Below are 26,378 nucleotides of genomic sequence, written 5' to 3' on the forward strand. Positions count from 1 at the left end.
TGACCCCAAAGACACAGATGTAGTGAAAAGAAAGGCCATATGCACCCCAATGTTCATAGCGGCAATGTCTGCAATAGCCAAACCGTGGAAAGAGCCTAGATGCCCTTCAACAGATGAATGGATAAAGAAGATGTGGTCCATATATGCAATGGAATATTACTCAGCCATCAGAAAGGATGAATACCCAACTTTTACATCAACATGGGTGGGACTAGAGGAGATTGTGCTAAGTGAAATAAGCAGAGAAAGTCAATTATCATCTGGTTTCACTTATTTATGGAACATAAGGAATAGCATGGAGGACATTAGGAGAGGAAGGGGAAAATGAAGGGGGGGGAAATTGGAGGGGAGAGGAACCATGAGAGACTATGGACTCCGAGAAACAAACTGAGGGTTTTAGAGGGGAGGGGGGTGGGGGGATGGGTTAGCCCGGTGATGGGTATTAAGGAGGTCACGTACTGCATGGAGCACTGGGTGTTATATGTAAAGAATGAATCATGGATCACTTTATCAAAAACTAATGATGTATTGTATGGTGATTAACATAACATAATAAAATTAAATTAAATTTAAAAAAATTTTAAAAAGAGTGTGAGTTCTGAAGAGTGTAAATTCCTGAACCAGATTGCTTGGGTTCAGTGGGGCTCTGTTCTTACTAGCTAGGTAATTATCAGTTAGTTACTTCACCTTCCTGAGCCTCAGTTTCTTCATCTGTAACATGGGGATAATAGCACCTGTCTCATAAGGTCCTTATTGGGATGGGCTAAATTAATCCCTGTAAAGAACTTAATGAAAGGTCTGGTGCATAGTAATCACTCAGTCAACATTGGTTGTTATTTCTTTGAACAGGCACTGTGCAAATGTTTTTCTGTAGATGATGTTTTTAAATTGTTACAATGACCTCAATGTTGTCTAAGGAAGCTGCCTGTTTGAGGACATTCCCACTTGTGCTATAGTTGCTTCTGAGTTTTATTGGCCCCCTTTTATATTGAGGAAGCCAAGAGTCAGAGAGGTGGTTTTGCTCAAGTTGCCCTAGCTATATATGGATTATCTGATTCCAAAACCCAGCAAGTTCATTTTACTACTCCAGAGGGAGAAGAGAAAGAAAATGGAAAGGCAGTGCTAAATGAAGGGGTTGGGTGACAGGGTACTACACTGGGTTTTATCTCTAGCAAAAGCCTGAGATACCTTTGGGGCCAATGGAGAGCCTGGCCAGCAGAAGGAGGGAAGGGTGGAGCTGAGCCATGGGGGAAGGGATAAATGCCAGGCCCTGACCCACAGCACCCACCCGTCGTTCGTTCGTCCTCCGTGCAGGGCAACAGGTAAGAGTTGCTTTCAGTGTGGGTGTGCCTTTCTGGTCTGCTGCCCACCTCAAGGCTGAGCATTCTGACTCTCTGGCCTGACTGGATCTGACTTTGTTCCTTAGAATCTGTCTCTGTCATTTTCTCTCTTTTCCCCCCTTATATCTTTTCTGGCTTTTCCTGTTTTTGACTTTCCTTTGTCTTGTCCCCCCTTGTTTCCTCTCCCTTGTTAGTTTTCAGGATCTTTCACTTCACTTCATCTCTCTCTGACCTCTAGCTTTCTCCTATTTTTCCTTTGCCTGAGTTCTGTCTTCACATTCTTCTCTCAATCTTTTTTTTTTTCTCTTTCTTCTACCCTGCATCTCTCAGTCTGTTTTTCTGTCTCTCTATTCCTTTCCTTCTCTGTCTCCCAGAAAGGTGTCTTGGTATTTCTTCCAGTAATTCTCCATTCCTCCCTTACTTTGACTCTTTCTCTCTGCTCAGCTGATGGCAGAGCTCGGTAGGTCAGTGCCTAAGGGGCCAGAGGTAGGCAGAGAAAATTGAGGGAATGTGGGGATGATGGGAATGATGAATTAGGTAGAGAGAGATCTGAAGGACTTGAGAGTTGATTAGTATAAATAAGGAGAGAAGGTGGAAGAGGAATTTTGCATCACTAAAAGGGCCCTATTCTGAAAGTCAATAAATTTATATTCTCACCCTAATTCACTGTGAGACCCTAGGCAAGTCATTCACTCTCTGAAAAAAAAAAAAAAAAAAGGGTGGGGTGCTTGTCCTATAATCTCTACAATCTCTTCTAATTTTGATTTTGTGGTCTTCTAAAATATTGTTTCTAAAAATTTCTGGTTCTATGATTCCAAGTATATAAAATTCTCTGACTCTTTCATGATGGTGAGAGCATGCTAGGAGCGGAAGTAAGGCTTGATACATCCAATTCCTGAAGAAAAGTGATCACATCCCCTCCAGACCTAACTGATTCTTGCAAAGCAGGCCACAAAGGGGAGAGAGGGAACAAGGAACGTGGCAATGAGTGGTTTCTAGCTCTCTGCTGGGGTAGTATTGTGGTTGGCCCTTCTGATCTCTGGGACTACAGATCAGCTGGTGACATGAAAGAGGATTTTAAGGTGCAGGGAACACCTTTGAGTAATGATCTGTCACTTGGCCTGAAATTTCACCATTAGATCTTTGGGTAAAAGCATTGTTTTATGAAGATCCCTGGCAAAGATTACCACACAACGGGTGCATAAGTTGTTAAATGGAATTAATTAATTAATTAATTAATTAATGTTCACCAGTGCCTGAAATCCCATTTCAGTTAGAAATCTGTTTCTTTGGTAAAGGCATTTGTCACAGTCCAAAATCAAATGTCCCAGAAAGGGGACTGTTAGTGCAGCAGAAGGGATTAATGTCTGGAGTCAGGCTCTCAGTCAAGAAAATATGTAGTAATATTTGAATCATAGATCCATAGTGGTTAAGTTAGTAGGCTCTGAAGCCAGATTGCCTAGGTTTGAATCCTACTTCTTTTACTTACTAGCTCTGTGATCTGGATAGGTTACTTAATCTTGGGGGGGGGGGCTCAGTTTCCTCAGGTTTGAAATAAAGTTGATAGTGGTGTCTACCTCACAGGGTTGTTGTGAGAATCAAATAAGTCAATGCATGTGAGGCATTTACAAGTGTTTGACACAGTGAGTACTCTGTGAGTGTTTGACTATTAGAACCAAATGAAATCTATTAAGTTATCTAGTCCAATGCCTGTGGAGAAACTGAGGCACAGAGAAGGAAAGTACAGAGCCCAAGTTCACATAGTAAGTTGTAATAGGATAAGGACAAAAATCAGGATTGAGACAAGAATCAATTTTTAAGAACTAGTCTGGTGTAGAACTAGTCTGCATTCCTTGTATGCACCTTTACTTTCTCTACATAGAAAATGTAGAAAATAGAAATAATAGCTAACATTGTTTTCAGTATTTACTCTAAGATAGGCACTCTTTTATATGCTTTGTATAGATTATTTTATTGAATCTGCACAACATGAAGTAGCTTGTCTTTGCTATTATCTACATTTTACAGATAAAAGATATAGAGAAGCGATAATGACTTTTCTAAGGTCCCAGAGCTAGTGAGTGGTGGAGTCAGGACGCAAAAAAGTCTGGCTCCAGAGACTGTGCTCTTAATACCCTAAATTGCCTAAAATACTTTCTTGATTCCATTTTACTCACTCCAATCCCACTACTATAGGTAGTGAGATGGAATGGAAACAGAGTTGAAGGTAACTGGACTGCAAGATTATGGATCATAAAGGTGGGCAGGCAGAGTGGGGCTGGGCAAATTCAAGGAAAGGAGTATCAGAACAGAGAAATTGGAATTGAAGTTTGAAAGAACTTGATAATTTAACAAATTCCAAGAAGTAGTCTATATTTTTCCAGGTGCCTGGGAATATCATGGCCAAAAATCCCTTAGAGATGATGAGTATATTGAACTATACATGGGGTGGGAATAGGCCTTAATCTACCACAATCCCAAGGCAGGACTGGACTCTGCTTCCATTCTTGGGGGCTTTCCTTCCCATTACATATCCCAATGTTGTTGTCATTATTGTTGTCAGTGTTGATGTTGGGGAAGGGAGTTTGCAGGAGCCTGGAACCTGGCCATCTTCTTTGCCTGCCTTTCCCTGGATCATCCACCCATCCTTACCACATATTGCCAGAGTCAGCCCCGGCCAGATGCTCAGACATGATTCTAGAAAGGAGCTCTCCTTCTCTCCCACACCCTGGTCTCAGCTTAGGGAGTGGTCAGACCCCAATGGTGATAAATACTGGGAGCTTTATCTGTGGTCTGCAGACTCAGCCCTAAGTGCTTTGGCCTTTGCAGGCAGTCAGGGGAAGGGAAACTGATATCTCCACATACGATGTAGGCATTGGATCCAATTCATTACTTACCGTATGAAGTAGGCATAAATACCTTACATCTGACAGCTGATGAAAGCTAAGACCCAGAGAGGGGAAGTGGCTTTCCAAGAACATCCAACAGGTAGTTGGGAAGCCAAAATTGAAGTAAGGAAAGCTAACATTTATTAAAAACTTACTATGTGCCAGGCGTTGTCCTAAAGGCTTAACATGAGTTTCATTTAGTTTTTTAATACCCCTTGGCCTTTCCCAATTTCAGGGACCACACACCCTGCCCCACATACTGACCTATGCTCCTATGACAGCCTGTGAATGTTGGAGGGAAAATGCTCTTGGATGAACAAGGGGAAGAGATTGCTTTGTGAATTAGGGGGAGAGGTGTTGCTCTGTAAGAAATGAAGGAGGTTGCCATATGAGGACAGTGCCATGAGCTCCTCCTGTTTACTTTTCCCTTAGAATATAAAGTCCTGTATACTAGAGGTGCTGCTAGATTCTACTCAGTAGCTCTCCTGGTCGTGCCAGGACCTTAGTCTTCCCACATTCCCCCATATCTCTTCTATTGTCCTGTCCCATATTTTGTCTCACCCTCTGATGTTGGATCTCCGGTTTGCCCTTTTCCTTTTAATCTATTTCTCCTTCTTGTTCTTTGTCTTTCTCTTTGTATCTCTTAGCCCTCCCTCATCCCAACCCTCAACACTTAACCACCTCTCCATCTTTATCCTTTGATCTTGTCTCTATTCCTTTCTCTCTGTTGCTCAGTCTCTCTCTCTCATCTCGCTCAGTAGGGTCGATCTCCTCCTACCCTAACTCTTCTGTATTGCTCTCCTCCACCCCCACTATCTCTGGCAGCATTTATCCTTCATCTTTGTGCCTGACTGACTCTCCTCCTGCTGGATTCCCTCCTCTTCTGTGCTGAGTTTTCTGAGTCTTTGTATATTCCTGTATGCTCCTTGATCTCTCCTCATGTCCATTTTCTGTCCCTCTGTATGTCTCTGCCTCTACCTCTGCTCTGTCACTCAATCTCTCTCTCTCTCTCTCATCTAAGTCTCTTTCCTTATCCTTTTGTATTCCCCATCATCTTTTTTTCCTGTTTTTCTGGATCAGTCTTCCTCTCCCTATTCATATCACAAACCTATCCCCTTTCCCTATGTTATTGACCTCTTTCTCTTCCACAATTTCTGTTCTTCTAACTTCACCACTACCACTGTACCTTTGTTCTCTCTCACTTTCCTCCTTTTATCTTTCCCAGTTTCTTTTTTCTTCTGACTCTTTCCCTACCCTTCCTTTCTTTACTTTACTTCAGTCCCTATTCATTCATTAATTTACTCCCAAATTCAACACATATTTATTGAATGCCTACTATGGGTATCTGTTATCTTTTTTCTGATCTTCACTCTGTCCCTTCTCTTCTCTGTCTTATCCTCTGCCTCTTTCATTACTGCATAGACTTGTTTCCCAGACCCCTTTGGTCTTGTTTTCATCCCTTCTAACTGTCCTTTTAAAAAAATCCAGGAGCAAGTTCAAAGGCAGCAAAATACCAGTCTGGTGGCACATAGCCTATATGGCCTAGGGCCTGCCCTTTTGTCCTATTCCCTGAGTCTACTTAAGCTGGGTACCTGTGGCCTCAAGCTCCTTTTCCCTCTCTGGTTGGGTCTGCTCAGTAAACACTCTAAGCCAAGCCTCAGGAGCCCTGGCCAATGGCATCTGTCTGCATTAGCAGGCTGAATATTAACTTGACTGAGGTTGATATTCTTAGAAAGACTTTTTAGCTTTAAGTGTTATCAGAGAGTTGGTGGGTTATCAGCTCTCATCCTGCCACATACAATCACACTTCAGTAATCCTCACCATCACAGAAGGGATCAGTGGCAGAGTCTGAATCAGAATTTAGGCTTTCTGACCTTCAGTTGGAACTCTTTCCTTTACCCCATTGTCTAATGGTCATGGTCTCATTTCTTCCTCCCTGATGTGCTGTTGGTACATTTTGACATTGGGAAAAGTTCATACTGTGGAAGGACAATAAGGGCATCTCTGGAGAGGGCAGTGTGCATTGGGTGGGAAGCTAAAGGCAAAGGTTCAAACACAGGAATGACCCTTGGCTTTTGGCCAGGCCTTCATGATGGACTCTTATCTCTTCCACATCTTGTTCAGGACTTCGGGTTCAAGATGGTAGCAGCAGCCATGTTGCTACAGTGCTGTCCGGTGCTTGCCCGGGGCCACATAGGCCTCCTGGGCAAGATGATTAAGACTCACCAGTTCCTGTTTGGTACTGGACGCTGTCCTATACTGGCCACCTATGGACCAACCTGTTCTCAAATCCACCTTAAGGCAACCAAGGCTGGAGGAGGTAAGAAGTTTCTGGCAAATGGGGGAGAATGTCTGGGTCCTGGAGACAAAGTTCCAAGTCATACTGACCATCATTGCCTAATAAATGAGAAGGTTCATGTGAAAAGTGTCAAGGCTAAATGAGCTGGTCCCAAAACACACCTGGGTTCTGACTTCTGCCAATATCTCTCAAGAGTCTCACTATCATGCCCCTCACACTATATATACTCCAGTCATGCTGATACTACTTAAAATTGCCTGGATCAACTCTATTGTCTCAAGCTTCTGTGTCTTTGGTCCTGTCAAATGACGCTCACCCATACCCTTTACCAGAGTATCTCACACTTCTTATGTGACACTTAACTTGGGCATCATCTCCTCTGTGATGCTTGTCTAAACCTCCAGCCTGTCCAATTCCAATTCTGGGTCACGTCCCCTCCCTCTTTTAGACTTCTATAGCCCATGTCCTCCCTCTCATCCCAGCACTGTTCATAATGTGTCTTCAGTATATATCATTTCTGCCAGCCTAGAAGCTCTCCTAGCACAGGGATCAGACTCATCCATTTCTGTATCTCTATCATAGCCTGAGATAGACCTTTGGGATACAGTTGGTCTTAGTAATCATTGTTAAACTAAATTTATGGCTAAAAATGCACTGCCACTTATTCTCTTACTTTTGCATAGACTCTCCATCTTGGGCCAAGAGCCACTGTCCCTTTATGCTGTCAGAACTCCAGGATGGGAAGAGCAAGATTGTGCAGAAGGCAGCTCCAGAAGTCCAGGAGGATGTGAAGACTTTCAAGACAGGTTGGAGTCAAGTGCCACCTCATCCAGGCTCTACTCCTAATACTTGAATTCACTTCATTACAGTCCTGAGCTAGGCTAATTCTAGGTCAGCTAGTATACATCCCATAATGGGAAGTCCAGTCTTTCCCAAGGGGACCATGGTAGGCCAATAGCTTAGACAGTGCACTGAAATGTACCCTCCCCAACACACATACATGTATAGGCTCTTGAAACTTTAAGCCATTAGTCTAAAATGAGCCCTCTAGAGTTCTGCCTCCTCTCTCCCAAGTGGCTAAATGGATCCCAACAGTCTGGGCTCCCACATTTAAGCAATACCACATTACAACAATCTGGATTTGCATGAAAAAGTAAGTGTTGGAAGCAGGTACAGCTTTTAGAAGAGTATGAGCCCAAGGTTAACTCAATTGGTGCAGACTATTCAAGATAATCACACTTGAAATATGGCCACACTGTTGACATTTTTCATAAGCCCTTTTAGGATATCATTAAAGGTAAAAATTTCAAAATTGAATTTTAATGATATTCGGAAAAGAATAAGGTACACTGCCCTGCATATACCTCTCAAGTACAAGATTCAGGGTGGCTGCCCCAGTTACTTTACCCAAGGGAAAATCCTAATGGGAAAATGTAACATCTTATGGAAGGTGTCCTAACACAGAAGTTTTCACTTGGGGAGAGGAGTAGGGGCTCACTTTGCAGAATACCTCTTCTCTCTTCAGGCTTCTCTACTTCATAAACTTCAATTTTCATGTTGTACTGAGTTTAAAGAGGACAGCACATGCTTTCTTTTTTTCTCCCCTCTCTTCATGGCCAATGAATCTCACACTCTCTGTCAGACCTGCCCAGATCCCTGGCCTCAACCAGCCCGAGAAAGCCATTCTCCAATCCCCAGGAGCCAGAGCTAATTTCAGAGAAGGTCACACACCTGGTTCAGAACAACATGATTGGTGAGTTTGTTGAAGTGGAAATAAAGGGGGGTTGGAATGTGGAAGGAGTGCTGAAGGGGCTTCTGAAACAGTAGAGGAAATGGCAAAGAAGTGCTTTGGAACCAAAGGGAGTCTGGGTTTAAATTTTAATGCTGGCACTTGCTGGATCAATGTGCTTTGGCAAGTATGTCACTTCCCTTTAATGAGATTTTAATTCTTGCCTCAACAGGTTATCATGAGGAAGAAATAAAATTAGATTTATGGAAGTGTTTCTAGCTGTTTTGGGGCCTCATTAAATACTAGGTTTATCCTATTATTTCTTCTCCATGCTTCCCTCAAAAACTCACCCTTTACAGACAGCCTTTTCCCCTTTCTTGTATGTGTTTATATTCATTTTTCATAATGGAATTTGGCTTTTTTCTAATATAAAAGGAAGACGATTCATTGTAAAGTATTTTTCAACAGATATAGGAAAATATAAAGAAGGAAATTTAAATCACTCAGAGTTCCACCATCCACCATTAGCTTTTTATATTTTTTTCCAGATATTTTTCTGTAGCTAACCACACACACACACACACACACACACACACACACACACACACCTCCTATGCTTCCCTCCACACACATGCTTTTATTAGAAATGTGATTTTATTCTACTGGTTTTGTTATCTTGCTTTATTTACCTAACAATATATCATGGGCATCATTTCATGTCCCTAAGCCTAGAGATAAATAATAATTAATAATGGCTGAAGCTTGTTCTGTAACATGGATGCAACATCATTCAGTTAATCAAGCATCTATAATTCAGGTTATTATTTTTCTTGCACTTTATTCTGGTTTATAGTGTATGTTGGCTTTATGTACATATAAATGTACTCAAAGATAACATATAGTATTATCTTAGACCCCGTATGGATATACTAGAGATTATTTAGCTATCCCCCTATTGAGTTGCTTCCAACTTTTCCTATTACAAATAGTGGTGTAACAAACAACTTTGAATGTACCTCTTAATGCACATAGGTCAGGTTTTTTTTTTTTTTTTTTTTTTTCCTCTAGGATAGCATTAACAGGTGAAAATTCTTAGGGTGTAAGGTTGTGTACGTTTTCAATATTAATAAACATTGTCAATTAGCCTTCCAAAGTGGTGTACCAGTTATCAAAGAGAGTATCCATATTCTCACACCCTCTCTAGCATTTGATATTAGCAAACTTTTAAATCTTTATCAATTATCGGTGGAAGTTTTATTTTGCAGTTTGGTTTTTCCTTGATTAAGCATCTTCTTCTACATTTATTGAGTTTTATGTTTATATTCTTTGCCCATTTTTCTACTGGGTTGAAAAGTTTTCATAGTAAGTTTTCAGAGGTGTTTTTGTTATTCTTTTTTTTTTTTTTTTTTTTTGAGAGGGAGAACTGGGGGGCAGAAGGAGAAGGAGGATCTTAAGCAGGAGCCTGATTCAGGGCTCAATCTCACAACCCTGAGATCATGACCTGAGCCAAAATCAAGAGTTAGACACTTAACCGACTGAGCCACCCAGGCACCCCAATTCTTCAGAGTTTTTTTAAAAAATAAGTTCTGGATATCAATCATTTTTTCTGTTAACAATGCTGTAAATATTTCTCTAGGTATGCCAGTATTTGCATTTAAAAACTCTTGATACATATTTCCAAACATCCCTGCAGCAAAGATGTTACCAGCTTACATCCCTACCACATAACTTGTCATCTGCAACAATCATGATTTCTGTCTCATATAAAGAGTTCTAGAGTTTAACAAGTCCTTTGGCATACATTATTTCAATTTATCCTGAAAATAGTATTGCTTCATTTTGCAGTAAATAGCAGTTTTAAAAAGTAAACTCTAGGTCACTTACTTGTAGGTCACTTACTTGCTGCATAACCTTGGTCAAGTTACCTAACCTGTCTATGCCTCCATTTCCTCATCTGTAAAATGGAGATACTAATAATACTTTCCACATAGGGCTATTGTGAGGAATACAAGAAATAACATTTATAAAGTTCCTAAGAGAAGGCATTACATGTAATAGGCACTCATTAAATATTGATTATAATAATATATTTAAATATTAGCTACTACTACTACTATAATTATAATAATACTATGTACCAAACATTAGGTGGGCTGTATGACATTCTGTTTGTCATCAAATGGTCACAAGTCTCCAAGAAGGTATTATTAGCCCCATTCTACAGATGAGGAAATTAAAACTAAGAAAATAGATTCATGACCTGCTTAATGTCACATAACTAGGAAGTGGCAGAGCAATAACTAGGAACCAAATCTGTTGATACTCTTTCCACTGAAACTAGAAGTATTGATTTCAGCAAGAAGGCTGCCACAATAACCTTAGAAAAAGAGAGGAGGCCTTGCCAGGGGTAGGAAGCCTAAGTGAATGTATGAATAATTTGCTGAGTGAATGAACAAGTGAGAAAGCAAAGGGATGATTGAATGAAATAATGGAGAGTTACTGTGGCTCAGTAAGTTAATGACTGATCAAATAAATGAATAAATGGAAAGAAAACTGGAGAACTCAAAATCAACAGCACAGATAAAATATGGACTACTCAGGAAGTGATTTAAAAATGAATTCCTTTCATCTCCATCTCTACTTCTGCAGGAAACCATGTTTTTGGTTATGACCAGTTTTTCAGGCATAAGATCATTGAGAAGAAACAGGACCACACCTACCGTGTGTTCAAGACCGTAAACCGCTGGGCTGATGCATACCCCTTTGCCCAACACTTCTCTGAGGCATCTATGGCCTCAAAGGATGTGTCTGTCTGGTGCAGTAATGACTACCTAGGCATGAGCCGGCACCCTCGGATTTTGCAAGCTACACAGTGAGTAGTAAGATCTGGGGCATGAGCTGTGGGGACACATACAGAGAAGAATCAAAGCCACACATGGAAGGGAAAGGCAGAGCTGGGAGTGGAAACCTGAGTTCCACCTACCACCCCTTTTGTCCATGGTCTTCCAGCATATCTAATTCTCAGATATGAACCATGTCAGTCAACAAACCATGATTTCCAAACTCTTGATTGTCCAGTTCTATGGAAAAGAGAGAAGACCAAGCAAGGTCCACTTTCCATGAGCTCTTACTCTGGTTACAGAATGAGTATTGCCAGAGATACTGTGTGACTTCCTCTAGAAGGTCTTCCAAGCTGTTCAAATTCAACCTAGCTTCTCCCTCTATCCCTGAGTGCCATCAGCCTGAGGAGTACCCATGTATCTTCACTGTCTCCATCCTGCCCTCTACTTGATTATATAGGACACAGCTCATATAGGATCACTAAGTCAACACTGACCTCCATCAGTGAAGAGAAACCTGTGTAGTTCCTCAGTGCCTGACCAGGGTTTTTCCCTCTTCGTGTTTTCCCTCTGTTTTCTCCTGGCCAGGGAGACCCTGCAGCGTCATGGAGCTGGAGCTGGTGGTACCCGCAACATTTCAGGTACCAGTAAGTTTCATGTGGAGCTGGAGCAGGAGCTGGCTGAGCTGCACCAAAAAGATGCAGCCCTGCTCTTCTCTTCCTGTTTTGTGGCCAATGACTCTACTCTCTTCACCCTGGCAAAGATCCTGCCAGGTAAGCCTGGGGCCTGAGTTCTGTTCAGGTTTGGTATCTTGAACTACAGAATGCAGTCTCACTGCCTTTATCACCTTTTCCCTCTATTCTGAGTTCACTTGCTCCCAATTGCCCTTCCTTCTTATCCACTTTATGTATCCTCAACACTGGATGACTATATCCCTCTCATTTAACACCTTCTTCAGTTAGGCTGAAGAGTACTACTGAGGAACATTGCCCAACCTCACAGAAGGGTAACACCATAAATTTATCACCCCCTCCCCCCAATTCACCTGGGCTCCTAACACCCATAAATAGTTCTTTTATGTCCCTATACTAGCTTTCTTCAAATATTCTTTTCTTTTAAAACCTGTGACTACCTCCTCTTTCATCTTAGCAAATAACCTCACATCTCATATCACAAAGAAAACAGAAGCCACCAGACAGAAACTCTTTTAACTTAAAACCATCAAACCTACAAATTGATCTGATTTTTCATCTATGCTTCTTTCATTCTTTCCTTTTACAATTTGAAGGCACAACTCTTCTGCCTAAAGCCAATCCCTTCATTGTATCCCATCTGGACCTGATCTTCCCAATCTCCCACTCTCTAGCTAATAATATCCTCAACTCATATGCCTGTTGTCATTCCATCACATCCCCAACCACAGATGAATATAACTCTCCACCTTCTTCATGTCAATCCTAGGTGCATATAATTATTCAGGTGGGAGCCACTAAAAATTCATGGTCCCCAACCTTTACCAGGTCCTCTATGCTGTCTAGCAATCCTGTTTCCAAGGTCAGTCTTCCAAATCTCCAGAGCAGTTTTGCAAACCTCCCAGTCTTCTTAGCCTTCCTACACTTCCACCTTACCCTCAACCACAGCAGATAATTTCAACTCCTTCCTCACTGAAAATAGAAGTCTTCAAGTAGCAATGTCCTCAACTCCTTGACACAAACTACCTACAAACTCACAAACATCCCCACATGTCCTCTCCTCACTTTCTCTCTCCTGTCACAATGAAAGAGGTGCCCTTTTTCTTGTTGACTAATCCTTTTGCTGGTGCTCTGTGTCTCATTCCTCTCCGCCTCCAAAGGAACCTTGATCTATCACTTCCTTCTCTCCTTCTTAGATCTTTAGCCTCTCCTCTTTAGACATGCTAAAGTCTCTTTCATCTAAAAAAAAAAATGTCCTCTCATCACTCTCTAGCTACTGCCCTATCTCTCTCCTTCCTATAACAGACAAACTGAGAGAAATCTCCACACTTGCTATCTACTTCCTTACTTCCTATTGATTCTTCAGCATACTGTAAACATCCCCACTGTTTCTCGGAAACTTTTTCTGAGAGCACACATAACCCCAACTAAATCCAGCCTCTTTAGGAATTTTTTCAGTGAACATCCTCCTCAACCATTAGAATTAAACTTCTTTCCATTTCTACTGCCATCATCCTAGCCTAGACAAACATCATTTTATTTTTTTAAGATTTTATTTATTTGAGAGAGAGAGTGAGCAAGAGAGAGAACACAAGCAGGGAGGGGCAGAGGGAGAGGGAGAAGCAGACTCCCTGATGAGCAGGCAGCTTGATATGGGGCTCAATCCTGGGACTCCAGGATCATGACCTGAGCCGAAGGCAGACACTTAACCAACTGAGCCACCAAGGCACCCCCAACATCATTTTCTTGATTTCACTTTTGCCCTCCTATATTCTATTCTTCACAGCAGGCAGAATAGTATTTTTTTAAAATGCAAACCTATCTTTGTTACCCCCTGCCCAAAACCCTTTAATATATCCCCATTGCCCTTAGGACCAAACCCAAACTTTTTATCATGGCTTCTAAAGTCCTCACTAATCTAGCTTCTAGCTACTTCTTCAGCCTCATCTTTGATACCCCTCCTCTCACTCTTCCATTCAGTAATATATTCATTTGTTCACTTATAAATCAGTAATTTATCCATCCATTCATTCAGTAAATGTTTACTTAGCATCTACTCTGTACTTAGACCTATACTAGGTACCAGAGACAGAAAGATAAAATATGTTATTCCTTTCAGTTTTGTTGATTATTCCCTTCATGGTGCAAAAGCTTTTTATTTTGATGAAGTCCCAATAGTTTATTTTTGCTTTTGTTTCCCTTGCCTCAGAAGACATATCTAGTAAGAAGTTGCTATACCCAATGTCAAAGAGGTTACTATGTTCTCCTCTAGGATTTTTATGGCTTCAGGTCTCACATTTAGGTCTTTAATCTGTTTTGAATTTATTTTTGTGTATGGCATAAGAAAATGGTTCAGTTCATTCTTTTGCATGTTGCTGTCCAGTTTTCCTAACACCATTTGTTGAAGAGTCTGTTTTTCGCCCCCATTGGATATTATTTCCTGCTTTGTTGAAGATTAATTGACCATACAGTTGTGGGGTCATTTCTGGGTTTTCTATTCTGTTCTATTGATCTATGTGTCTGTTTTTGTGCCTGTACCATACTGTTTTGATCACTACAGCTTTGTAATCTAACTTGAAATCCAGAATTGTGATGCTTCCAGCTTTGCTTTTCTTTTTTCAAGGTTGCTTTGGCTATTCAAGGTCTTTTGTGGTTCCATACACATTTGAGGACTGTTTGTTCTAGCTCTGTGAAAAATACTGTTGATATTTTGATAGGGATTGCATTGAATATGTAGGTTGCTTTGGGTAGTATAAACATCTTAACAATATTTGTTCTTCCAATGCTTGGGCATAGAATGTCTTTCCATTTCTTTGTGTCATCTTCAATTTCTTTCATCAGTGTTTTATAGTTTTCAGAGTACAGGTCTTTCACCTTTTTGGTTAGGTTTATTCCTGGGTATCTTATTGTTTCTGGTACAATTATAAAAGAGATTGATTCCTTAATTTCTCTTTCTGCTGCTTCATTATTAGTGTATAGAAATGCAACAGATTTCTGTACATTTATTTGTGTCCTGAGACTTTACTGAATTCATTTATCAGTTCTAACAATTTTTGGGTGGAGTTTTTGGGTTTTCTATATAGAACATCATGTCATGTGCAAGTCATGGAAATTTCACTTCTTCCTTACTGATTTGGATTCCTTTTATTTCTTCTTCTTGTCTAATTGCTGTGGCTAGGACTTCCAGTACTATGTTAAATAACAGTGGTGAGAGTGGACATCCCTGTCTTGTTCCTGACCATACAGGAAAAGCTCTCAGTTTTTCCCCATTGAGGATGATATTGCCTGTGGGTTATTCATATATGGCCTTTATTACATTGAGATACGTTCCCTCTAAACCTACGTTGTTGATGGTTTTTATCATGAATGGACGTTGTACTTTTCCAAATGCTTTTTCTGCATCTATTGAAATGATCACTTGGTTCTTATCCTTTCTTTTATTAATGTGGTGTATCACATTGATTGATTTGCGAATACTGAACCACCCTTCCAAACCAGGAATAAATTCCACTTGATCATAGTGGATTTTTTTTTAAATATATTGTTGGATTTGGTTTGCTGATATTTTATTGAGAATTTTCCCATCTATGTTCATCAGGGATATTGGCCTATAGTTCTCTTTTTTAGTGGAGTCTTTATCTGGTTTTGGTATCAGGGTAATGCTGGTCTCATAGAATGAATTTGGAAGTTTTCCTTCCTTTTCAATTTTTTGGAATAATTTGAGAAGAGTAAGTATTAACTCTTCTTTAAATGTTTGGTAGAATTTGCCTATAAAGACATCTGGCACTGGGCCTTTGTCTGTTGGGAGTTCTTTTATTACTGATTCAATTTCTTTGCTGGTTATTGGTCTGTTCAAGTTTTCTATTTCTTCCTGTTTCAGTGTTGGTAGTTTATAATCAACAAAAGTAAAAGGCAATCTATGAAATGGAGAAGATATTTGCAAATGACATATCTGATAAAGGGTTAGTATCCAAAATATATAAAGAACTTATAAAACTCAACACCCAAAAAACTAATAATCCAATTTAAAAATGGGCAGAATACATAAATAGACATTTTTCCAAAGAAGACATACAGGGGGCCAACAGACACATAAAAAGGTGCTCAACATCACTGATCATCAGGGAAATACAAATCAAAGCTACAAATAACATTTTTCATTAACATATGTTTGTAAACTTATGTGTAGAAGCAGATGGGAATAGCCATGTGTTTAACCCATTGAAACTACACTGTGTATAATGCATCTTTCAAGGAACATCTTTCACTAAGATATAAGTGTTTGTAAAGGTATTTGTAGAAGCATATGGGAATAGCCATATGCTTAACTCATTGGAACTATATTGTGTATAATGCATCCTTCAAATAACATCTTCTTGCATTAACAACAACAAAAATGTGTAATTCCTGCTCTCAAGAAACTCCCAGTCTACTTTCCTTCATGACAGGTCCTCTAGGAAGTCATGCCTGATTTCCTCAGTTAGAAGTGATAAGTGATAACTTACTCTAATGAAAGGCCACAATTCCTTGATGTCAGTGCAATTTTGGGGGAGCCAAGAATCAATTTCCTCCACCAACTTCCCACCTCCATCTGCTCTCTCATATTTGTTCAGTGAAAAGCCCTGCATTCCTCAGGCCCTAGAGAAAGGTCTTCCCCTCTGTAGAGCTTAGCTTCCTCACTTATAATAGTTAAGGAGCTGGACTCCCTGTTCACTAATGTTCTGTTCTGCTCTGACATGCCATGAGCTTATGATTCAAATGGAAAATCTGTTAAGTATCCATCCTATAACTATAAGCAGAGGGATGCTACCTGGAAGAGGTGGGATTTCACCTAGACCAGGAAGAATCTATTATCAGGAACATTCCCTGGGATAAATTCCTTTCCAAGGCTTGATCTTATGTATCTGGGAGTAGGAACCTAGACCCTGTCCTCAAGAAACTCTAGAGCTTCTTGGGAATTTAAATTTCTTCCACCCCAAGATAGTGCCAGATCAGGCTTAGAAATGACTGAAGGGAAGGGTGTAGGGGTCAGAATTTCAGGGCAGGGGAGTTCTTTCAAGGGAGGAAGAGGTGTCACAAAAGCTTCCAGAGGAGAGGGAAGCAGACAGGGTCTTCAAAGGGAGGGACAGCTGGCTCTCTGCCCCTGTCAGTTCAGCCCTGAGGTTGAAGTGGAAATACTGGAACAGAAGCTTAAGGAATATGCATCTGGTTCTTCAGGGTGTGAGATTTACTCAGATGCAGGCAATCATGCTTCAATGATCCAAGGTATTCGCAACAGTGGAGCAGCCAAGTTTGTCTTCAGGCACAATGACCCTGATCACCTGAAGAAACTTCTAAAGGAGTCCAACCCTAGGACACCCAAAATTGTGGCCTTTGAGACTGTTCACTCCATGGATGGTATGTATATCATAAAAACCATGATAACAATGATAATAGCTGACATGTATAAAATTTGTTTATATGCCAAGCAAAATTATTAGTATATTACACATATTAATTCACTTAATCTTCACAATAATTCTATGAGGTCTTTGCTATTATTATTTCTATTTATTTACGTGAAGAAACTGAGACACAAACAAGTAACTTGCCCAAGGTCATACAGCCAGTAAATGCCAAAGGCAGCTATTATACTGATCTTACAGGTTAAGAAACTGAAGTTCAGAGGCAGCACCCAACTTGTTTTGGTTGGCTCAGTAAATTGGTGCCAGAGTATTTGTACCCTAGAACATATGATTCCAATTCCTTCACACAACACTCCCTCCATTAGAAATGATGTGCAAATCAATCACTCTACTGTCTGGTTTCTGCAATGAAAAATTTTACAAACCATTGCCTGGGAGATTCTTCCAGTATGAAGCATTGGAATTGAAACATGTTTTCAAATGAGAGAGACCTGGGTTTGAATCCTACCTCTGGCACTTACTTGCTCCTATGATCTTGGGTAACTCTTCAACTCCCTGAGCTTCAGTTTTCCCCAACATAAAGTAACTGGTTGTAAGAATTAGAGACAATGGAAGTCATTCCATTTATTATGATCTAAGTAAATATCATAATAGTGGAAACCATGTTGCGATTATTTTACTTCCTTACATTTACAAATGAATGTCTCCTTATTTTGTTGGTAGACACTACTTAAACTATCAATTCTAGGGCTAAATTTCTTCCATTGAAATGATGCTTGAGCCATCTCTCTCTGTCTTGAGCTCCACCTCCAGTGATTTTCTCCCCTCATGTTGTCCTGAGTTGCTCACATTCTTTAATCCTGGTTTGGAGCCCCTGTTTCACCTGAAGAACTTTATTCTGTATTCCAACTCCCTGCACCTCAGCATTTTTCAGATGGGGAATGACAGAAGGTATGAGTTCTTATATATGCAGAGTGGCTACAAAGTCTATATATGAGATTCACAGCCATTTGAAGACCTTATAAACAATTATCAGCATAGAAGACATCTAGAATAACATAGGAAAATGGTAAATCTGTATGAAAAATAGTGAGGAGCGAACAGATTACTTCTAATTCTCTTTCATTCAATAGATTGAGACAGCCTGTGGGAGGGTTCCCTCAGGTAACAATATTGACAGAGATGAGAGAGAAATGCACTCCCACAGAGACACAGAAAAGACAAAAAGACAGAGGCATAAAGAAACTCAGAAAAAGAAACAAAGGTACAGGGAAAGAAAGTCTGAAGCAGAGAGATAGTCACAGAGGTAGACAGAAAGGGACACAAACAGTGAGAAAGAGAAGTAATGGAGGGAGGGGAGGAAGAGAGGGAAGGGAAGAGAGAAAAGAGAGGGGAAGGAAAGAGGATAGAGAAAAACAAAAGCAGAGACAAAAAAATGGAGAGAGAAATAATAATGGAAATGGCTATAAAAAAAAGAGATAGTGACAGAAATCCAGAAAGAAACAGGGAGGACCAGTGCAATATAAAGATACTGACAAGGCTTCCAAAAGTACCTGCCTGAAGGGATGAGTTGGATCTGAAATCAGGACTGCATTAACCTGGAGCAAAAAGTTGCTCTTTTGAATTTATTAAAACAAAAGCATCATATGGGCTAGTGCCAACCCTAAGTGGAAATACACAAACTTGGGGTGGGGGGAGAAAAGAGAGGCTGGAAAATGGCTTGAACAAGAAGACAGATATTGTCAGAAGTAAAAATAGGAAAACAGAGGCAAGCCTTGATTACAAACAAGGGAAAACATACAGACACACACACACACACACACACACCCCTTTAGTGGGCATGAGGTGGAGGCAGTCAACACATTTAAGGTTTCAAATAGTCCCAAGTGTGCACACCCTCGCCCTTTTCCAACCCTAAGTAGTTATGGGTCACAAATTCCACACTGGAGATGGGGCTGGGGAGGGGTTGTGATCTCCTACCTCTATTTCTTGGCTTTTCTCAGGTGCCATCTGTCCTCTTGAGGAGTTGTGTGATGTGGCCCACCAGTATGGGGCTCTGACCTTCGTGGATGAGGTTCATGCTGTAGGACTATATGGGTCCCGGGGTGCTGGAATTGGGGAGCGTGATGGAATTATGTACAAGATTGACATTGTCTCTGGAACTCTTGGTGAGTGAGTGCCTTATATATAATCCAGAAAGGAGGCCCCTGCAAGACCCTTTCCTTCCCCCTCCCCAAAGCTGTAGAAGTTATTTGGGTAAAATTCATAGCCTCAGGCTATGGAACTCCTGGAGTCCCTCCTTCCACTCTTACCCCACTGCAGAGTTGCTGAGAAAGTCTGGGAGGGTTTTTTGAGAAGAACCCTAAGCAGGGCCAAATAACCAGGTTCAAGTCAGTACATGGAGAGTTGTGGTTCTAAATTCCTCCCCCAATCCATCCCCAAGCTTCATCTTAGTTCAACTTTTGGGCCTAACCAGCTAAAGGTCCCCACCCAGCTACTGCCTATCTAGTCACTGCATGTGGCAGGCCTTGAAAGTCCTATCTCAAAGCAGCAGAATTATCAGCTGTCTGTCTTGAAATGGACAAGAGAGATAAGCAGAGGCCTGGAAAAAGGAGTCTGGAGCTCCAGCTTCTGGTGCACATCCTTGTGTTATCTGGACATGATCCTGTTCCTCTACAGACTAATTATGGGCTCTGTGCATATCTTCCTCTTCCTCCTTGTCTCCAGGCAAGGCCTTTGGCTGTGTGGGTGGCTACATCGCCAGCACCCGTGACTTGGTGGACATGGTGCGCTCCTATGCTGCCGGCTTCATCTTTACCACTTCACTGCCTCCCATGGTGCTCTCTGGGGCTTTGGAATCTGTGCGGCTGCTCAAGGGAGAGGAGGGCCAAGCCCTGAGGCGAGCCCACCAGCGCAATGTCAAGCACATGCGCCAGCTACTAATGGACAGGGGCCTTCCTGTCATCCCCTGCCCCAGCCACATCATCCCTATCCGGGTGAGAGCCCCACCCTGACCACCTCCCTACCCACTTATCTCTTCTGGGAGCCTTCCCACACCCAGCAAACCAACACCTGCTCCTCTTATCAATCCTTTGTTTTCCTGTTAACTACCCTCATTTCGAGCTATGTTACCCTTTTTGAAAAATTATCAGTCATTCTGGATTGGTCACCTCTTTTTGCATTAGCTATTATCTCATGATTATTAGACTGTCCTGACCCTTACAATATTGGGTACTCATGACCTACAATTTAGTGTTTTTGGAACTGTGGATCAAAACCATTAGTGGGTCACAAGATCAGTTTAGTATGTTATGACTAGTATTAAAAATTCTAAAAAAATGTTGGAGTACATCACACATGGAGAAGGTATCATTTTGTGAGAAATGTTTCAGTTCTATATATGTGTATATGCACACATATGTGTATGTGTATGTAAAATACGGTCATGATGTGAAACATATTTCTTAGTAAGAATTGAAGTTAAAAAAAATTAAAGTCAGAAAATAGAAAGTCAAAAACCATGGGAAAAAGTGCTATTTTGGATTTCCAACCATGTGTGTTTACTGCCTTTAAAAATGAACTGCTACTTCTTTTTTAAATAACGTCTATTTGTGTGTGTCAGTATGTCAGGACATTTTTTTGTGACTGTTTTATGGATGAGAAAGAAATAGTCACTGCTTGGGTTAAGCCAATATTCCTTTTTGGGGATAAGTGGGAAATACTGGGGAAATTGGGAAAGACTATTTCTGAAATATGCTTTTTTAAAAAATTAAGCCAATTACAGCACCCCAGAGGTAGCTTAGGGGGTTCATCTTCTTACCCAAAACCACCCCGAATTAACATACTATCTAGGTAAAACCAGTGTGCTTGCTCTGCAAACAGCTTCAAGACAAGGTACCTAGCACTACCTCAATCCCAACCCCTTCAAATTTAATTGCTGCCTCTGAGCAACTCCTTGATAGAAATTCTGGAGCTGCCACAAAGCCCCTTATGAAAAAAAAAAAAATCTGTCCCAAAATTCAATGATGATCTTTCGTCTGGTTCCCTCCACCTGCTTAACAGAACTAGTGATAGTGGGGCCAGGGTAGCAGATAATAACAGGCTTTTCTCCTGTGCCCAGGTGGGTGATGCAGCACTGAACAGCAAGATCTGTGATCTCCTGCTCTCCAAGCATGGTATCTATGTGCAGGCCATCAACTATCCAACTGTCCCCCGGGGTGAAGAGCTGCTGCGCCTGGCACCCTCTCCCCACCACAGCCCTCAGATGATGGAAGACTTTGTGCGTAAGTCCTCAATATGAGTGTCTATATACTCTCTTTCCCTTCAGCCCCAGGACCTGAAGAAGTTGAGGGAATGAATGCCATTCAGTTTAAAAGTGTATCTCTAGAACATCTATTGTGTGCCAGACCCTATACTAGGGTAATAAATGGATGAGACACAGTCCCTAGACTCATAGGGCTCCAGTTCAGGTGAGCCATAGAATGACTTTAAGAGGTGATCAAATTTCAACGAAGACAGTGCATCAGAGTTGTGGGAGCAGAGGAGAGGCCTGACCCAACATGCAGGATTCAAGACAGGCTTCCTAGTGGAGGTGACACCTGAGTTTTATAAGGTGAGTGGTATTGGACCAAGATAAGAAACAGAGTGTGGAAGTGGTATTCCTTGCAGAAGGAAGAGCATAAAGAAAGGCAAAGAGAATGGTGCGAAGCTGCTTGAGATATATCACGAACAATAAGCAGGTGTTACTGAAATGTAGGGTAGTAGGAATGGAGTGGAAGAAGGGAGTGCCAATCTATAAGTCTACAAAGACAACATAAGACAGGGACTGGATTGAGAGGTTTATAGAGCTACTGAATAGCCTGACTTTTATCCTGAATGATGCCAGTTTGGTCAATTCACCTAAAGTTTACTGGATTCCCATTGAATGCAGTTTTTAGCACAGGGCCTGGGACAGAGCAGATGTTCATTCCAAGTCTGTTAGACAAAAGACATATAGGCAATTGACAGTCTGAAAAAGGAGACAGACATAGACATAGACAGTACTGGTCCAGTATGATGAGCTCCAGTACTCTGGGAGCTGGAGGAAGAGTGATCACTTATGGCTAGAGAAAGTAGGAAGTGTGAAGTTAGGAAAGCTTTGTGGGTGAGGGACTCCTTGTGCTGCACCTTGAAGTACATGTGGTATAGTACAAAGACATTCCAGAATAAGGAAATTCCATGAGCAAGGACCTAGAAATAGGAAAACAGAAGACATGCATTGGCAACAGTCATTCTGTTTGCTGGAGCATAGGTAGTATGAGAGTTCAAGGAAGACAAGATAGGTAGGTGCGTTCATTCAAAAACATCAAATAATGCTAACCGACATTTATTAAGTACTTAACATGCACCAAGCACTGTTCTAAACTCTTTGCATGTATTAACTCATCTAATACTCATGAGGCTAAGGTGCTATTAGCATTTCCCTTTTATATATGTGGAAATTGAGGCACAAAAATATATAGTAACTGGTCCAAGGTCACACAGCTCCTGGATTTGAACTGGGTTAGTCTGTCTCTACCTCCACAGTCATAACCACAACTGCCTGAGCTGATGATCCACTCCTGGACACTTTGCTCAGTCCTCCAAGTTGCTCTGGGCTTTAATTATAGAGCCCTCAGTATTCTTGGTTCTTTGAGTGTCCATTTATGCTGAGCTTTTGCAGGAAAGAGATATGAGAGGCATTTACCATGACTCCACCAGTCCTTTAACCCCAGTCAACCCAATCCTGCAAATGGTTTCCCCAGTCTCTCAAATCTGTTCTTTTTTCTATTGACAGTTTTTTGAATACATGTCAATGTAATTTCTTCCTAATTTTCCTGCTTCTCTCTTGATCCCTTCTAATCTCTTGTCCAAACATCTGACAATATACTTCCCTTGCTTAAACGTCTTCATGTTTCCTATTTGTCTGGACTAGAGCAGTGGCCTCCAAAGTGAAGTATGCGAATGACCCATAGGGTGAGGGGGGTTATTAGAATTTTATGTTTCCTTTTTTTAATCTTAAAAATAGGAAATTAGGCATTACTGATATTGATCTTTAACATTTAGACTGACAATGATACATGTATCCGTATATAAAAAACATACATAGATTGGAGGTATGTGCTAAAATGTTTATACTGATAGAATGTACAGTCCAAAATTTGGAGATCACTGGCCTGTAGAACAGCTGAAGCTCCCTGGCATGGCATTCAATGCCTTAAACATGGTGATCTCTAGGCCCTCACCTCTTTTCCACATTCATTTTATTTTTCCAGCTACACTGAGTAACTTGTAATTACCTTATTTTGCTCTACTTTCTTACCTTTGGTACTTTGCTAAAAATGCTCCCTTTTTATTGGAATGCCCTCCCTCACTCCTTCCTCTGGCTTACTTCCTTTATCTAGACTTAGTCATCCTTTCATTCATTCTTTCAACAAATATTTATTGAGTATCTACTATTTGCTAGACACTGTTCTGGGTGCTGGGGATCCAGTAGTAAACAAAACAGACACAAAATCACTATCCTTCTGGAGCTTACATTCTAGTGGAAGGAGATAGTCAAAAAATTTTATAAAATAAGCAATGAATATAGCATGGTAGTTTTAAGTGTTATGGAAAAAATAGAGCAGGATAAGGGAATAGGAAGTGCTGGGGTGGAGGGGCTGGTTTGGAGGAGTGTTGTAGCATTAAGTAGAGTGTTAGGGGTAGAGATCACTCCAGTGACACTTGAGCAAAGCTATGAAGGAGGTGAAGGAGTTAGCTGGGCATATATCAAAGGGAAGGTCATCCTAGACAGAAGGAATAGACTAAGGCAGGGAAGAACCTATTACAGGAGTATTCTTCTATATTTGAGGAGCAATAAGGAGATGAATGTGGATGGAGTTGTGTAAGCAAGAGGCAAAGAGAAAACTGAATAGTGAGGGGAAATGTGAGGCCAGACTGTGAAGGATTTTGGCTTTAACTCTGAAATAGTCTTGTGAGGGATTTGAGCAGAGGAGTGACATAGTTGACTCAGGTTTTAACAGAATTGGTCCAACTTCTATGTTGAGAATAGACTGAAGGGAGAATGAGTGGAAGTAGAGATCCATTTGGGGGCTACTATAATAATCCAAGTAAGAGAGGATAGTGACTCAGACCTGATGATGGCATTCGAGGTGATGAGAAGTGGTCTAAATTTTGAAGGTAAAGTCAATGGTTACTTGCTGATAGATGGGATGTGTGGTAAGAGAGAAAGAGAAAAATAAAGGATGGCTCTAAAATTTTTGGACTGAACAACTAGAATTGCCATCAACTGAGAGATGGGTAAGGCTGAAAGTAGAGTAGACTTGGTGGAAGGTAAGGAGATCAGTAGCTCAGCTGTGCTCATGTGAAATTAGAGATGCTGATTAGACATCCAGGTGGAGATACAGAAAGGCAGTTGGATATACAAGTCTAGAATTCAGAAGAGGGGTCTGGGCTGAGATGAAAAGCTCAGAATCATCAGCATATAAATGGTGTTTAAAGCCATGAGACTAAACAAGATCTCCCAGAGAGTAAGCATAAAAACAAAGTCAAGGACAGAGCCCTGGCACACACTTGAGGCATTTCCAACAATGGGGTCAGGTTCTCTCCTCTGGGTTCCCACCCACTCCAGGACCACCTCCCGCTCCAGACTCCCAGGTCACAAATGATGACACTGTATGGTTGCTGTCACTGTTATCTTCATTAGGCTGTTTCCTGATGATGGATTCACTTCTTGGGTCACAGCATGTCCTGTACTCAGGGGGTGGTCCAGGCCAGGCTAGTACAGCTTTAAATTATGTTAAATGAGTGCTTCCCAATCATTTATACATTACAGCACCCATACACAAATGGTAATATTCATAGCACACAATGGAGCAAACAGGAGTTACTTCTGGTTCCAAGATACCCTAGAGGCTTGAGGGGATCATTATCTTGGCACATCTGTATTGTGACACAGGGATTAAGAAGACCTAGTCTAACCAATTCTTTCCTTCCCCACCCCCTACCACCTTTCAGAGAAGCTGTTGGTAGCCTGGACTGAGGTGGGGCTGCCCCTCCAGGATGTGTCTATGGCTGCCTGCAATTTCTGTCATCGGCCTGTGCACTTTGAGCTCATGAGTGAGTGGGAACGTTCCTACTTTGGGAACATGGGGCCCGAGTATGTCACCACCTATGCCTGAGAAGCCAGCTGCCTCAAAGCCCCACTCCATCTGCACTTCACATGGGACTAAGCCTCCTCCTGTCCTCTGCTTCGCTGTGTGCCTCTCACTGACTTCAGTCTGAAAATAAAGAACAAACTGCAGCATTTGTAGCCCTTCGTTAGACAGGAAACTGCATTATATCTGACTCCTTCAGACAAGTGGCAGAGCCATGAGGAAACCATAGATCACTTGTTGGTCTGACCAACCCATTTTACTGATAAGGACACTGATCCAGAAAGAGGAAGATGGCAGCCAAAAACTACACAGTGAGTTGCATACAAAGAGCTGGGACACTTGGCAGGTTTATATGAAATGGCTCCTTCCCAATGGTTTTCAACAAAAATCCAGGGATTGACTCTTCACTGGTAGACCTGGAAACCCTATGCTCATGTAGCCCCTGAAGCCAGGAGATGGAATCAGCCCTAATTGAACTGCCTGGAAGAGAGAAATAGTTCCCCAAAACTCTGGAGGTGTTTTCTAGCACACAGAATCGATGTCCCCAATCAGTTATCCTCTCCTCTCCACAGTACCTTATAGAACAGGACCTACCAGCTCTATTTTCCAAGGTGGGAAAGAGACTTGGCTATATTAGCAAGCAACTTTTTCAAGGAAATGCTCCCAATCTTTCCAGGTCATAGCACACAGAAAACATTTGCACACCCAGGTAAACTAATAACACTACTTGCCTAGGAGGCATTCTCTCCTGACATTTGTGCTCTACCTGTCAACTCTAGGGCCATTTCTTCCCACCCTATAACCCGTTTTGTGGCAGCTGTGGGACACCAGTTGGGAAGCACTGGTTTAAGGCTATGCAACACACCTGAGCTTTCTAACACCACACCCACCTCCCTTGCTGATCTAACCTCAGCAGTGCAGGGAACCTTTACAACTCAACAGAGCACCTTTATGGTAGTACCACTCCTCCTGCCTCCCCCCTTCCTAGGAGTTGTATCGTCAGGCTA

The 26,378-nt window shown here is 41.4% G+C and overlaps 1 protein-coding gene across 2 annotated transcripts; it reads left to right on the forward strand.

Annotated features, from left to right (window-relative positions):
• Positions 1–1,237: 1,237 nt before the first annotated feature.
• On the forward strand, positions 1,238–25,517 carry ALAS2 (5'-aminolevulinate synthase 2). Of its 2 annotated transcripts, XM_036084554.2 has the most exons (11): positions 1,238–1,322; positions 6,354–6,549; positions 7,212–7,334; positions 8,171–8,281; positions 10,907–11,129; positions 11,686–11,870; positions 17,007–17,186; positions 19,198–19,362; positions 19,922–20,190; positions 21,315–21,477; positions 25,232–25,517. In XM_036084554.2, the coding sequence occupies exons 2-11, from the start codon at positions 6,369–6,371 to the stop codon at positions 25,393–25,395; spliced, it is 1,764 nt and encodes a 587-aa protein (XP_035940447.1). In that variant the 5' UTR covers positions 1,238–1,322; positions 6,354–6,368; the 3' UTR covers positions 25,396–25,517. The 2 variants fall into 2 exon arrangements, with proteins under 2 accessions (XP_035940447.1, XP_035940456.1); XM_036084563.2 differs by lacking the exon at positions 17,007–17,186.
• The last annotated feature ends 861 nt before the right edge of the window (positions 25,518–26,378 follow it).

Source organism: Halichoerus grypus, chromosome X (genome assembly GCF_964656455.1).
Source record: "Halichoerus grypus chromosome X, mHalGry1.hap1.1, whole genome shotgun sequence".
In the NCBI taxonomy this organism is placed as follows: Eukaryota; Metazoa; Chordata; class Mammalia; order Carnivora; family Phocidae; genus Halichoerus; species Halichoerus grypus.

Bases quoted from the DNA above. Each gene is read 5' to 3' on its own strand.
- ALAS2 (XM_036084554.2), top strand. From the start codon at position 6,369: ATGGTAGCAGCAGCCATGTTGCTACAGTGCTGTCCGGTGCTTGCCCGG. The intron at 8,282-10,906 runs GTGAGTTTGTTG...CTACTTCTGCAG, and splicing joins GGTTCAGAACAACATGATTG to GAAACCATGTTTTTGGTTAT. The intron at 17,187-19,197 runs GTATGTATATCA...GGCTTTTCTCAG, and splicing joins GACTGTTCACTCCATGGATG to GTGCCATCTGTCCTCTTGAG.